At 38.4% G+C, this 13,767-nt stretch overlaps 4 protein-coding genes across 8 annotated transcripts; 3 read left to right on the top strand and 1 right to left on the bottom strand.

Moving 5' to 3' along the window:
- Nucleotides 1–1,331: 1,331 nt before the first annotated feature.
- PGSIP3 (plant glycogenin-like starch initiation protein 3) lies at nucleotides 1,332–4,245 on the top strand. 4 transcript variants are annotated; one of them, XM_022288480.2, is made up of 5 exons: nucleotides 1,332–1,670; nucleotides 1,768–1,962; nucleotides 2,043–2,469; nucleotides 2,947–3,471; nucleotides 3,639–4,245. In XM_022288480.2, the coding sequence occupies exons 1-5, from the start codon at nucleotides 1,476–1,478 to the stop codon at nucleotides 4,058–4,060; spliced, it is 1,764 nt and encodes a 587-aa protein (XP_022144172.1). In that variant the 5' UTR covers nucleotides 1,332–1,475; the 3' UTR covers nucleotides 4,061–4,245. The 4 variants fall into 4 exon arrangements, with proteins under 4 accessions (XP_022144172.1, XP_087984147.1, XP_022144171.1 ...); XM_022288479.2 differs by having other exon boundaries at nucleotides 1,335–1,670; nucleotides 2,944–3,471; XM_022288481.2 differs by having other exon boundaries at nucleotides 1,534–1,675; nucleotides 2,944–3,471.
- A 1,549-nt stretch (nucleotides 4,246–5,794) lies between these two features.
- LOC111013925 (protein WEAK CHLOROPLAST MOVEMENT UNDER BLUE LIGHT 1) lies at nucleotides 5,795–9,727 on the top strand. Its single transcript, XM_022288477.2, has 4 exons — nucleotides 5,795–6,004; nucleotides 6,740–7,023; nucleotides 7,108–7,281; nucleotides 7,606–9,727. Exons 2-4 carry the CDS (start codon nucleotides 6,805–6,807, stop codon nucleotides 9,580–9,582), a joined length of 2,370 nt encoding a protein of 789 aa, XP_022144169.1. The 5' UTR covers nucleotides 5,795–6,004; nucleotides 6,740–6,804; the 3' UTR covers nucleotides 9,583–9,727.
- A 217-nt stretch (nucleotides 9,728–9,944) lies between these two features.
- LOC111013927 (Thioredoxin superfamily protein) lies at nucleotides 9,945–11,878 on the top strand. Its single transcript, XM_022288482.2, has 4 exons — nucleotides 9,945–10,101; nucleotides 10,354–10,881; nucleotides 10,995–11,048; nucleotides 11,558–11,878. Exons 1-4 carry the CDS (start codon nucleotides 10,039–10,041, stop codon nucleotides 11,675–11,677), a joined length of 765 nt encoding a protein of 254 aa, XP_022144174.1. The 5' UTR covers nucleotides 9,945–10,038; the 3' UTR covers nucleotides 11,678–11,878.
- On the bottom strand, nucleotides 11,643–13,383 carry LHCA5 (photosystem I light harvesting complex protein 5). 2 transcript variants are annotated; one of them, XM_022288483.2, is made up of 6 exons: nucleotides 12,972–13,383; nucleotides 12,769–12,901; nucleotides 12,558–12,682; nucleotides 12,367–12,471; nucleotides 12,109–12,197; nucleotides 11,643–12,033 (listed from the first exon to the last, which is right to left on the bottom strand). In XM_022288483.2, exons 1-6 carry the CDS (start codon nucleotides 13,208–13,210, stop codon nucleotides 11,891–11,893), a joined length of 834 nt encoding a protein of 277 aa, XP_022144175.1. In that variant the 5' UTR covers nucleotides 13,211–13,383; the 3' UTR covers nucleotides 11,643–11,890. The 2 variants fall into 2 exon arrangements, with proteins under 2 accessions (XP_022144175.1, XP_022144176.1); XM_022288484.2 differs by having other exon boundaries at nucleotides 12,570–12,682; nucleotides 12,972–13,378.
- Nucleotides 13,384–13,767: the final 384 nt, after the last annotated feature.

Below are 13,767 nucleotides of genomic sequence, written 5' to 3'. Positions count from 1 at the left end.
TCACATACATATTGTACAGACACTCATATATATATTAGACACTCAAGTAGTATATCAAATCTATATCAAATACATATATCTGTAGCTAGATATATTACATATATATTATTACACACACATATATATATATATATTAAAATTGGACCTCTGGTTTTTAAGTACTATATTTGAAAAAAAACAAAATGTGCTTATTAATTTGCTAATTTTACTAAATATTTTTGTCATATTTGTAATTGCCCCGTTTTTAGTACAAACAAATATGAGATAGGAGTTTGAACTTCCGACCAGAAGAAAAATTTCACTTCATTTGCATTAGTTGATCATTCGATCATAAATTTCATTTCTTAGCGTAAATAGATGAAAATTTATTGTTGTTTTTATTTGTTTGATTAGAAAAATGACAAACTCCGGGAAGCTCGATTGGGACTGAGAACTACTCAAAGGATGAGTTGGACGGGTGACATGCAAAACAGAACACACTCTAATGCTCAATATTAGTATTCGCATACCTAAAAATTGAGCAAATGAGTCTATTTATAGGCGAGCTTCCTGACAATATTTTCGACAGTGCCTCAACGGCTCTTTAAGGTTACCGTGAATCACGACGTATTGTCGTGGAGTCTAGGGCTGAACCGAAGTGATGTTGATCAGTTCATTCGAATAGTTGGGAACAGACCCATATGACGCTTGGTCAGGTCACACAAGACGTCCGCTCAGTCGTATGAAAGGAAACCAAAGTAAAGAAACTTCAAACTTATTAACAAAATCCACGTGTAACTCATCACCCAATTGACATGTGCCACGTATATGGTGAGAATCGCCTCCAACATTATTAAAAATAATACTTGAACAAAAATAAGAAAATGATATTCTAGTAATTGTTTTACACGGCTGATTTCTAATTTTGATTCCACAACAACATCAAACAAATAAATTTTCCATTTTCGATTGATCTTATAATGATTCTTTTATCACTACGATTCCTAATAATAAAACGAGGCCTTTGTTGCAGATAAAAGTAAAGCCAAAACGAGTTAAGGGAGGTCAGATTGGGAAATTGAGAATTGAGTCTACCCAATACCAAATACCAATATATGGACAATATTTCTATTATACAACCCTCACTACCTACAGGCAACAGGGCAAAGCAAACCCTCAACTTATCCCTTCCTTTCCTTAATGTTCATGCTTGTTCAAAAGAAAACGGAAATCCAAAACCAAGGAAGGGACACGTGGAGCTATCCCAGTGGTCCGACTTTCTTTAATCTTTACTCTACTCTAATTTCGCTCTCTTAACTTCTCTAACCACTACGTTAAATCTCAATTAATCTCCCCTCCCCTTTATTTTTCCTCCAACTCTTATCACAATAATCCAATTTCTTAACCATCTCCAAATAATTACACAAACCCAGTTGAGTCCCGTATATATCCCCAGTTTTTTTTTTCCTTCACTCCAAAACCAATTAATTAAAAACATGGTGGAAGGATTATTCAGTGGTCTTCAGAGAATGTTGAAGGCTAAAGCTTTAATTATCAGAATCAACCTCCTCTTCATCGCCTTCTTCTTGCTCGTCTACGCCGCCCTCCTCCTCCGCCGCCCCTCCTCCGCCGCGTATCCTCTCAATGCGGCGTCGTTTGTTTCCTGCTCCCTCCGAGAGTGCCATCCCAAGGTTAGGTGAGCTAAACTCCGGTAGTTTTTTTTTTTCTTTTTTTTTTAACTGAGTGTTTTTCTTTTTAATGAATTGGGTTTTATTTTTTTTCTCTCAGATGAAGGCGGTTTTGGAGGAGACAGAGCCGCGTCTTCCTTTGAAGGTGAAGGGGAATGTGAGCCAATTGGAGATACCGATGAAGCTTTTGAAGAAGATGGGAAAATTGACTAAGATTGGGATGGTGAATTTCGACGAAGAAGATGTTAGTGAATGGGAGTCGAGTTTTGACATCATACGTATTGGTTTTGAGAAGGTATGTTATATTTAATCTCAACTTCGAGGTTGATAGGTTATGGTATATTTAATCCTTTTATTTGAATTTTTTTTTTGAAGGTGTCGGAGTACTTTGAATGGAAGGATTTGTTTCCAGAGTGGGTTGACGAGGAGGAAGACATCGACGGTGCGTCGTGTCCAGAGATACCAATGCCGGATTATCGGAGTTACCCAAATGTGGATGTGGTGGTGGCGAAGCTGCCGTGTCGGTTCCCTGAGGAGGGGTGGGGGAGGGAGGTGTTTCGATTACAAGTGCATTTGATAGCGGCAAACATGGCGGCGAGAAGAGGGAAGAGAGACTGGTTTTCGCGGACGAAGGTGGTGTTTCTGAGCAAATGCCGACCGATGATCGAGCTGTTCCGGTGCGACGACTTGGTCAGCCGGGAGGGAGACTGGTGGTTTTATGAGCCGGAGATGAGCCGGTTGGAGCAGAAGGTTTCTTTGCCGATTGGGTCTTGCCAATTGGCCATGCCCATCTGGGATCGAGGTATGAACTATGGAACATGCAAAAAGGAAATAAAAATTTTGAATTTATTGAATATAACTTTTGAATTTAGAGGTGAGAAAAATTGGATCTTTTTTCATGGGGGGTGGAGAGGAAGATGATTGCTTGGTTACTACGTTTCGATATGATCAGTGTTGGTTGAGTTTTGGTTGAGAGTTGAGATTGCTTTTTCACGAGGTCCCCATGGGAATGATTTGTGTTTTACGTCAAATTCAAAATAATATCAACTACCTAAATAGGACATATGTAGTTTTCAAAGTAAATTGTAAATTTTTCCTGGTCATTGGGTTAGAATTGTAATACTGCACAATTCTTAGAAAAACTCCTTAAGAAGTCCCAACTAGAGAGAAAAAACTAGGTATAGATAGTAACTATAAATTATGATTGGTTTAAAAAATTTAGTAAACTAGTAAAGTTGAAGTGGATATTAACAAATATATCATATCTATATTACAGCAGGAGTTAACAAAGTGTATGATCTTTCAAAAATCAAAAAGTCAACAAAGATTATAAAACGAGAAGCGTATGCGACAGTGATCCACTCCTCAGAAGCATACGTGTGCGGTGCCATAACGTTGGCCCAAAGCCTCCTCCAGACGGGAACAAAACGAGACCTTGTCCTCCTCATGGATGAATCCATCTCAATGTCCAAACGCACTGCCCTAGTCGCTGCTGGGTGGACCATCCGAATCATAACTCGAATTCGAAACCCACGGGCGGAGAAGGACTCATACAACGAATACAATTATAGCAAGTTTCGGCTATGGCAGCTCACCGACTACGACAAGATCATCTTCATCGACTCCGACATCATCGTCCTCCGCAACCTCGACCTCCTCTTCCACTTCCCCCAGATGTCAGCCACTGGAAACGACAACTCCATCTTCAACTCCGGCATCATGCTCATCGAGCCCTCCAATTGTACCTTTCAAATCTTCATGGACCACCGCAACGAGATTGTATCCTACAACGGTGGCGACCAAGGTTAGATTTACTTATATCTCACATCGAAAGAAAATATCAACTGACCTAATAGAGATTTGATAAAATATATAGACTATTCATTTTATTGCGAATTGGGTTGGAAATGGGACTTAAGAATATTGAGGTGACATCAGATTCCAACAAGCTCGAATTTTGTTCGGTAACAGGGTTTCTAAACGAGGTGTTCGTGTGGTGGCACCGGCTGCCACGACGGGCGAACTTCTTGAAGAACTTCTGGTCGAACACGACGGTGGAGAGGAGTGTGAAGAACGAGATGTTCGGAGCGGAGCCGGCGAAGGTGTACGCCATACACTACTTGGGGTTGAAGCCATGGCTGTGCTACAGGGACTACGACTGCAACTGGAACATAGACGACCAGCGGGTTTATGCGAGCGATGTGGCGCACCGGCGGTGGTGGAAGCTGCACGACGCCATGGACCAGAGCTTGCAGAGGCTCTGTGGCTTGACCAAGAGGAGGAGAATCGAGCTGGATTGGGACGCCAAGATCGCCGCTAAAATTGGGTTTCAGGATCGCCATTGGAACATCACCATCACGGATCCTAGAAGGATTAATTTGCTTGATCGCTAGAATTACCCAATTTTAATTCTCTCTTTTTTCTCTTTTATTTGTATGTTTTTTGTTGATGGTTTTTTTTTTCCTCTCTCTCTCTTGTAAATTATATGTTTGTGAATGGTTCAGTCAGGAAGATGTGATTTTACACGTCTTTAGACTATGTCACACATTTTGAATAATTCGATCCCATTTTCTTTCTAGGATTCTTCTGGAAAAAAAATCACATTGGGGAAATTTTCAAATTTTCTAAACGATTCTTTGATTTTTGTCCTAAACTTTTTATTTCAACCAAAATGAGCTGAATTAAAGAACTCTGAGAGCTCATTAGTTTCACTAATGTCAACAAAATTTCTGACCTCCTCAATCTCAAGGATGGTTTTGTTTTATAATACATATTTAACACACGTGTGAGAATATATATTTTTGTTTAGATAATTCTTAGAATGAATATGGAAGATAAAAGGTTAAGTTATAATTTGGTCCTTATAATTTACATAAAGTTTGAATTTGGCTCTTATAGTTTTAAAGGTCAGAATTTAGTCCCTATAATTTTAAAAGTTTGAATTTAGTTTCTATAGTTTCCAAAGTTTTGATTTGATATTTATGGTTTAGTCAAGCTTTTCAAATTGTTCCTCAATAACTTTTGTCACGTAGCAATTTTCTATTTGGATTATTATATATGTTAGCCGAGTTTATTAAAATTTAGAACTTAATAAAAAATAAAAGAAAATGGGTAGATCCTATTTCTTTAAGATGGTAAAATACAATTTCAAAATGACTTATGAGATTTAACCAAACAATTGTGACTTAAATGAAACTAACTAAACTTGAGACTTTTAAAACTATAGGGATCAAATTGAAACTAAGTCCATAAAGGAAAAGACCATGCTTGAAAACTAAAGTGAAACTTTAATTTTTTTTTTTAAACTTCTAAAACTATATGTGCCTAGTTCAAATTTTGCCCAACAATAAGGACCAAATTTATAGTTTAACCAAAATTTTTTTTATCTTTTAAGTCTAAAATCTAATTTTATGCATTGTACTAGAAAAGGAAAACCAATTTTATGCCATTAAAACTTTATGGTAAAAATTGACTACATGTTCATGTTCTAAAAATGTGAATTTTTCTTGAGTCGTTTTTGTTAGATTGAGTTAAATAAGTCTAAAATTATTATTTTTTTAATTTAGTAACTATGGGTTGGAGATTGAACTCACCACCTTGAAAAAATATGACTTAACCGATTAAATTATGTTTGAGTTGGTTAAAAAGTCTCTTGAGTAATATTTATTTAAATTAACTAAAATTACATTGCACCGGAGTTGCAATTCATTAATTAGTTAGAAGATGCAAAGAGATTTATGATATATAATTTTTTTTAACACCACCTTCAATAGTATTATATGTTTATGGGTGGAAACAAAAACAAATTTGAAATCTTCAAACTAGATATCTTCACAAATAAAAGAAGAAAAACTCTAATGCAAAATCATATCCAACGTTTGGTAGATAAATAAAAATAGGAAATGGTTGTTATTAACAGAATTTGGATAATTTGAATATACAACTAAATACAACCTCGTTGGCTCTCTGGTCTAACTCAAAGGGATAATTTGTGACCATTTTTTGCATTTAATTTATACTATTTCTCACCGATAATGAAAGTATTGAGTAAGTTATAATGAAAAGGATAAGAAAAGATAATAAATTTGAGACTAAAAATATAAAAATGAAAAGATAAAATAAATAAATGGGGAGGGGCTGAGAGACTCTAATGGATGATGTCCATGGGAAGAAGGAAGAGGTGGAGGCGGAGCATCCACGCGCCCTCCGCCTCCCATTTCTTTTTTCTATTCTTAGCGCCAATTTTCCACCTCATTTTCGTTTTTAATTTTATTTTTTATCCTTAAATCTCCCGTCCCCGTTCTCGGGGATTCATTTTCAGTTCGTTATTTCCTCTGGTACGCTTCTCCCTCTCTCTGTCTCTCTTGTTTCTTTTTTTGTATTCGCTTAAGAATTCTTCCAACCTTTTTTCCTGCCGAATTACAATCTCATTGTTAAACTATGCATTCAGAGATCTAGTTAGAGATGCATTATGGCCAATGCGGAGTAATATATCCATTGGAGACCGCTTTCTGGGATTATCGGAATTTCATCTTGTTTAGTATTTGTTGTCCATTAATTTTAGTACGTTTCTGGAATTGCGATATATATATATATATATATTTTTTTTTTTTTTGCTTCCGTCTTGTGCACTGTGAATGTTGCCAAATTTTGCTTGGTTAATGGCTGAAAGTGAAGAACAATTTCGTTTCGTCGTTTATATGAAACCAATCTTGGCAAGCGACATGACATCGCAGTCTGGTCCAATCGTTCATTACTGAAATGGTTTGATTTGAAGATTTTGGCATTGGAATCTGTATGTAAGAAATCAATTTTCAGTTTTCACCTCGGCTTCCTGGCTTATATTTTGGTTTTGGCTTCCAGCTCTGATTCTATAAGCCAATGAGGCTCTTATCTGGATTTTGAATCAGAATTTTATCGACTTGCTTGCTTGTTTCTATAAGGATTTTGAAGAATTTGTTGATTTGTTGCTAATTTTCATTGGGTTCCGAGTATTATTATTTTTTCTGATTTACTTTGATACTCATGCGTCTGTGGTTGTCTTCTCTAATTTCTTCAAATGGTGAATGTAGTTGCAACGTTCAACGATGGCAATTCAACTGAACGTGTAACTCCAACGAAGACTACGGATTAAAACATGACAGGATCTGAAAGTGAAGCTCCCACAGTCATTCTTTGTAATGGAAAGCTAGATTTTGAAGGTGGAGCTCCACCAGGTCCTGTTGCTAATGGAGTTATATATTCTGCTCCGGTTGCAAATGGAGTAATATATTCTGAAAGTCCTGAATTCTTTCCTACTAAGAATACGCCTTCAATAAGTTCAGAAGTTATTGTTCACGATCGCGACGAAATCACTGTACTTTCTGTTTCCTCTTCTAATGTTAAATTGTCAAACAATGATGTTGAAAAGGTTCTGGTTGATGAATGTGTTCTGGTACAGGCTAAGGACAATAACATTGCAATGGAAGTTCATTCACTCAAAAATCTCAAGCAAGGTGGTTTGAGTAGAGGCTTTATTGAAACCAAGGCACCTATTGAATCTGTAAAAGCGGCTGTCTCTAAATTTGGAGGGATTGTTGATTGGAAAGCTCGTCGAGTCCATTCTATGGTGGAGGTATTTATGTGTTTTTTTTTTGCTAGCTTTTCTTGTCCTTTGTTTCTTTTTGTGCATTGGATGACATTGACACCAATTTTTGGTTGGGAGAGATGAACTTGGTCTTTCATTTTACTATTTCTTACACATCTCGTCACTTTTCGCTGCAAAGTTACAGTAGAAATTAATAGATTTGTTCAACGTGTATGAAGAAACACAATCAAATTTGTTCTTATCGGTTGTGGATTGAGTATCAATAGAAATTAATTTAGCCTTGTTCCTTACCATAAGGATCTTTCAATATTTCTAAGCAATTGGAATCTTTTCTGTTTTCTCCTTCTGCAGAGAATTAATCCAGGAGAGGATAAACTTGACGAAGTGCAGGAGGAGATTCTTCATTGTAGGAAGAAGTCAGAGGCAGCTGTGGAATCAGAATTCCAAGTGTTGAATGAGCTTGAAAGCACTAAACGACGCATAGAGGAATTAAAGCTTGCACTAGAGATTGCACAAACGGAAGAGCAGCAGGCAAAACAGGATTCAGAACTTGCCAAGCTTAGACTTGAGGAGATGGAGCAAGAAACTACCGAGGAGAATGATGATGCCCTAGCCAAGGCACAGCTTGAGATGGCCATGGCCGGACATGCTGCTGCAGTTTCGGAACTGAAATCCATTAAAGAAGAAATGGAAGTACTGCGTGATGAATTCTCTTCGTTAGAGAGTGAGAGAGATTCCGCTGTGAAAAATGCTGATGATGCTCTTGCTGCATCTAAGGAAGGTGAGCAGGCACTAAAGGAGCTGACTATGGAGCTGGTAGCTTTAAAGAAATCATTGGAGTCTGCACGAGCTGCCCATTTAGAAGCCGAAGAGCAAAGGATGGGTGCAGCCTTGGCCAAAGAGCAAGATTGTTTCAAATGGAAGAAAGAGCTAGATGATGCAGAAGCCGAGTTTTGCAGACTAAATTTGCAAATTCTGTCGATTGAAGATCTCAAATCGAAAGTGAACACTGCCTCAACCTTGCTATCAGATTTGAAAGCTGAAATGATGGCTTATATGGAATCAGTTCTTAAGGAGGAGATAGGTGATGAACAGCTCTTGAAAGGTGAATTTGCAGAAACTGAGAATAGAACAGATGCAACTGTACAGTCAGCGGTTGATTCAACAAAGAGGGAATTGGAAGAAGTGAAGCTCAACATAGAGAAAGCAATTGCAGAAGTAAAATGCTTGAAGACGGCTGCTACTTCACTAAAATCAGAGCTTGAAGGGGAGAAATCTACTATGGCCACCACTAAGCAGAGAGAAGGCAGGCCTTCGGAGAAAGCTGCATCACTTGAAGCTGAATTAGATAAGACAATGTCTGAATTCGTTGATGTCCAGGGAATCGTAAATAGCCTGGACCTGACTAATCAATTGAAGCAGGCAGCACAGGAGGCTGACGAGGCCAAGTCACTCGCTCAGATGGCTCGTGAAGAGCTGCAGAAGGCAAAGATAGAAGCAGAGAAAGCAAAGGCAGAATCAAGCGCTATGGAAAGTAGATTACTTGCAGCAAAGAAGGAGGTTGAGGCTTCCAATGCTTCAACAATGTTGGCATTGGAAGCAATCAAAGCACTACAAAAGAGTAATTCCTCTGAAATCGCCGAAGAAGATTCACCAACCACAGTAACTATTTCACTAGAGGAATACAATGAACTCAGCGAACGTGCCCGTGAGGCTGAGGAGCAGGCAAGCATCAGGGTGACGCAAGCAATTTCTCAAATTGAGGCTGTGAAGGAATCCGAGGCAAAAAGTCAAGAAATGCTGGAAGAAGTCAGTCGTGAACTAGTTGATAGACAGCAAGCATTGAAAGATGCAACGGAAAAGGCCGGTCAGGCCGAGGAAGGAAAGTTGGCAGTAGAACAAGAGTTGAGGATGTGTAAGGAAGAACAAGAGTTGATGATGCGGAAGGAAGAAGAAGAGCAACAAAGGAATGACAATAAACCTAACCAAGTAGTACCAAGTCCCACAAGCAGCAGCCCAAGAGGAAGTTTTGAGACAAAAGAATCAACAACTGGTGATCAAGCAGATCCTCCTGCTCCAGAAGTGCCAAACGCAAAGGAACAGACGAATAAAAGTCTTGGTAGAGCCGAATCATTGTCAAAAGAATCAACAACTGGTGACCAAGTAGATCCTCCTGCTCCGAACGCAAAGGAACCGACGAAACAAGGTCTTGGTAGAGCGGAATCATTGTCCGAATCCAAGGACGGAAAGAAAAAGAAGAAGTCATTCTTCCCAAAAATGCTTACATTGTTGAGCAAACAAAAGTCAAGTCGACATAAAGCAACATAACTTCTTGTTAGTCTCGTGCCAAGACTCTCTGTTTTTAATACATTAATATGATCTTAATCTCTTTATCAAACCACTTACCCAAATCTTCCCACATTAATGTAAAAAGTTTCCATATTCTATAGTATTGGTGGATCGTGTTCTTGTCTATTGCTATCATTTTTTCTCACAGTGCCAAGTTTTCCTCCCCAAGATCAAGACTGTGACAATCAACACAAGCTAGTGGCTATGAACGACAGCCTTTTTCCATCAAATTTTCTTGTACTTTGAATATCATTTAAGTGAACAATGATTTTCTTGAATTATTGTTATTCATTAAATTTGATGATTTTGCCAAACTCATTGAATATTGGGCTTCCAAATTTGGGCTGCCTCCAGCTTCAGATTTTTTCAAGCCTTGTCCATAAAACTCCAACTTCCCACGTGAAAGAAAATCATGGCAAACAAAGGAAGAAGATAATGGTGGGAGTCGTGTCATTTTCTCGTTCGCAGCTGCTCCTACGCTCTCCTTCCCGCTCAGAGGTAACCCACTGGTCCTTCATTTGTTGCCTTCTCCCATAATTTTTTTAACACCTTTCGTTCTCTTTCCTTCCCCAGTTATTTTTCATGCTTTCCGAATCGATATCAAAATTCCCTCTTTCGTTATCAGGAATTACGTTAAATCAGATTAGTTGTTTGAATTGATGTACTGAATTGAATGCTATACTATATCTGATACATTGGGCAATTTTGTTAGCTTTCTGATTGAAGTTCGTCCACTCGATTCTTTCTCAGCGTTCTTTCACCAATAATTTAGGAAAAAACTTGCGTAAGAAAAGACCCAAATCAGAGTTTGGCTTACATATATGTTGTAATGCAAAAGGCAGAATGTACTGCAGTGCTTTATTCAGTTCTGGATTGAACCCAAATGAAGAACTCGAATCGAGAATCCCCATTTCGATTCCCAGTAGGTCGTTCGAGAAAGGACATGTTCGATTGTCCATTTCAAGACCCCAACTCCCATCATCTCTAAATATCAGACATCAATTCTTGTTCGAGAGTAGAATTAGAGTTGCTGCTGGAAGTCAGGGGGGGTTGTCTGATGAAGATGATGACCTTTGCCCAGTGGATTGTGTGAGAGAATTCAAGACGGACGAAGATTTCCTTAAAATTCTAGACAGGGCGAAGGAAACTGGTGCCTTAGTCGTGGTGGATTTTTATCGAACATCTTGTGGGAGCTGCAAGTATATAGAACAAGGGTTTGCAAAATTGTGCAAGGGCTCTGGCGATGAAGAGACTCCGGTTATCTTCTTGAAGCATAATGTGAGTATATCAACTAAACTTTTTCTTGGGAAAATAAATATGGGAATGGAAAACGAACTCTCTCTGCCACATTTCGCCACTGAATGCTTAAGCTTGAATGTATTTGGTTTCAGGTCATCGATGAATATGATGAACAATCTGAGGTTGCTGAACGACTAAGGATCAGGGTAAATTTCTTTTCCCTTCTTAATTTTTCCATCTTATTAACCATCTCAATGTTGGGTAGTTTTGAATTGAAGAAAAGTTTTGATTTATAGACTGGTTTTGGTTTCTTGGGAAACTCTTATATGAGCCGTTTTGTTCCTTCTCTTGATTTAGAAAGTTTTTGAAAAAAGTTGAGAAAGAAACTTACTCTTTTCTTTAAAAGCTTCTTTGTTGCATCGTTCGAGAACTAGTATATGAATAGTAACTACTTCAGATAGCATTTAACAGTTAAAAATTGTTGTTTCTGTTTATGTTTTATTATTTTATATCTTCAACAAAACTCTAGGCCAATGGTTGTTTGAATATAAAAAGTTACTACCCAACTCTATAATATAAAAGATACTAATAACATGCAGTTATGTACTTTATTTCAAATTCTATATGGACAAAATCATATGATAGGGAACAATAATGAGTTTGTGTTTTGCTTTTGCATTTTTTGTTAATTAGACTTGAAAATTGATGGTTGCAGACAGTGCCACTGTTCCATTTCTATAAAGATGGGGTCTTATTAGAAGCATTTCCTACCAGAGATAAAGAGAGGATTCTTGCAGCCATAAGCAAATATTCGTCTTCTGCACTTCAAATTTGATTTTGTCATTATTCTTGCATACTTCCACCTTTCATAGAATAGTAGTAAAGAAAACCAAAAATATGATACAAACTTGCTCTGGCCCTTCATATGATGTGAGTTCTTGGGAACCATATTCTTGATAAGTATTTTTTCTGTGTAAAAGAATCAGTGATTTTATCGCCGTAATTTGATAAATTATTAGAAGACTTGAGTTCCTTATCTTCTTCTTCTTCAAGGACTTGAGCTTGAGAGTGTCTGGATAATAGTCTTGTGCCATGGATTAGAAAGGTGCTCCACAAGGTTATCTATTGGCCCTGCGTGAGTTACATAAGCCTGCACGAAGATCCCAACCATGGCTACCATCGCTAACCGTCCTGTACGAAGGAATAAGGATTAGTCCAAAACGAAGAAGAAAATGAAAATTCAACAATGTGAGTGGAAAACTGAACCATTCTTAATCTCCTTGAGCTTCCAGTCATGGGCATTCTTGATATCTTTAGCCAGGCCTAGTGGATTCAGCAGAGGACCCCCAGGGTATCTGTAAGTCAATTAAAGCTCAAGGATGTTCAATCCATAAGGTTCAAATCAAAGGGGAAATAAAATAACAAATACTCCCTTTTCATTTGCTTAGATAAACTACTGGTTGAGTTAAGATATTGAAATGAAATCATACGAGTTTCCAGATAAGTTGAAATGTTGTACATTACCCGGGCTCGAGACCTTCGAGAGCGGCTTCCAACCCAAAGAAAGTTCCTTCTTGTGCTTGAGATCCAGGGCTTTTGAAATCCATGTATCTTTTGGTTTCTACAAACCTATAAAGAAAAGGAAAAAACGATCACTGCCACATACAGGAACAGGAACAGGAACAGACAAAGCAGAAAGAAATGACGGGAGAGACAGAATTTGGGACCCCATCAACAGCAGCTGAACGATGAAGAGGGTTTCTTTATTGGCGAACCCGTATTCCGCCGCACCCGCAGTGTACCAAACTGGTACTTTGCTGACTCCTGTAACACGAAGCAGCTGGCACAAAGAAGAAGAAGAAGAGGATGATTATTATTGTGTGTTGTGGGGGTAAGAATTGGGTAATGTGTGTAGGGTATACAGACGTCTGTGAGGAGAATTCCGGAGATTCCGAGCATGGCGAATCGAGAATGGAGGAGCTCCGCTTGGACGTACCACTTCAAGCTTTCGGGGTCCTCGGCGAGCCCAAGTGGGTCGAATCCGAAATCGCCGGCCAGACTGCAGAAAGAGCATTACGAGGGGAGAAAGAAGAGTTAGAATTAGTTGAATTTGAGGGGCTAAGGCTGACCTTCCGTCGAGGTGCGGTGGGGGGTCGAGGCCGGGGAGCCAAGTCCGGCGCGGCTGAGCTTGGGCTCGGGCCACGATTGTCCGTCGGGAGTGGGAGTGGGAGTGGGAGTGTGGTCTTTCTCTTGGGGTGAATGATGGAGAAAAGAAGGTGTTGGAAATGGCGGAGGGAGACCAAGAACTAGAACAGGGCCGCACCTGCACAGCCAAGGGTGTGGCCGCTGAGAGTGAAGAAACCGCCATCTCCTCCAAAAAAAATGGCAAAGTGATTGGTGGCTATTATCCACTTTCTTTGCTCTCTATATTTCATTATTTCCGTCCTTTTTTCTTTTTCTTTGGGGGGTTTTATCTGATGGGGTGAGTTTTGTGGACGCGTGTCCTGGTGGGTTCAGTTGGCTTTAGCTCAAGATTTCATCATCTTTCATATTTGGATCAGTGGGTAGTTATACGTCATTTGAAATTTATAATTTTTTCATTTTTGCAATTACTTCTTCAGCTTCAATACTTCAAAGTTTAATTTTCAGCTTTCCCCTTTTTGTTTTGGACCGACGAGATTGAATAATGACATGGTAATGCTAAGGTAATATCTAATAAACATTATTTTATACGATATATTTTTTTTTAAATATAACAAGTGGGGTATAGAGATTCAAACTCATAATCTCATATAATGTTGAGCTAAGCTCATGTTGACATTATTTTATATGAGTCGGTGAATTTTGAAAGTTAAATATTCATTTCACTCTAGAATATTCAAAAATTCAAGTGGCAATACTTGAATTAAAAAACAAAATTTTATT

Source organism: Momordica charantia, assembly GCF_013281855.1.
Source record: "Momordica charantia cultivar OHB3-1 chromosome 8 unlocalized genomic scaffold, Mcharantia_2.0 BLBB01000008.1, whole genome shotgun sequence".
NCBI classification, from domain to species: Eukaryota; Viridiplantae; Streptophyta; class Magnoliopsida; order Cucurbitales; family Cucurbitaceae; genus Momordica; species Momordica charantia.
The sequence above is the reverse complement of the archived record's forward strand: the minus strand, read 5'-3'. Positions and strand labels throughout refer to the sequence as shown.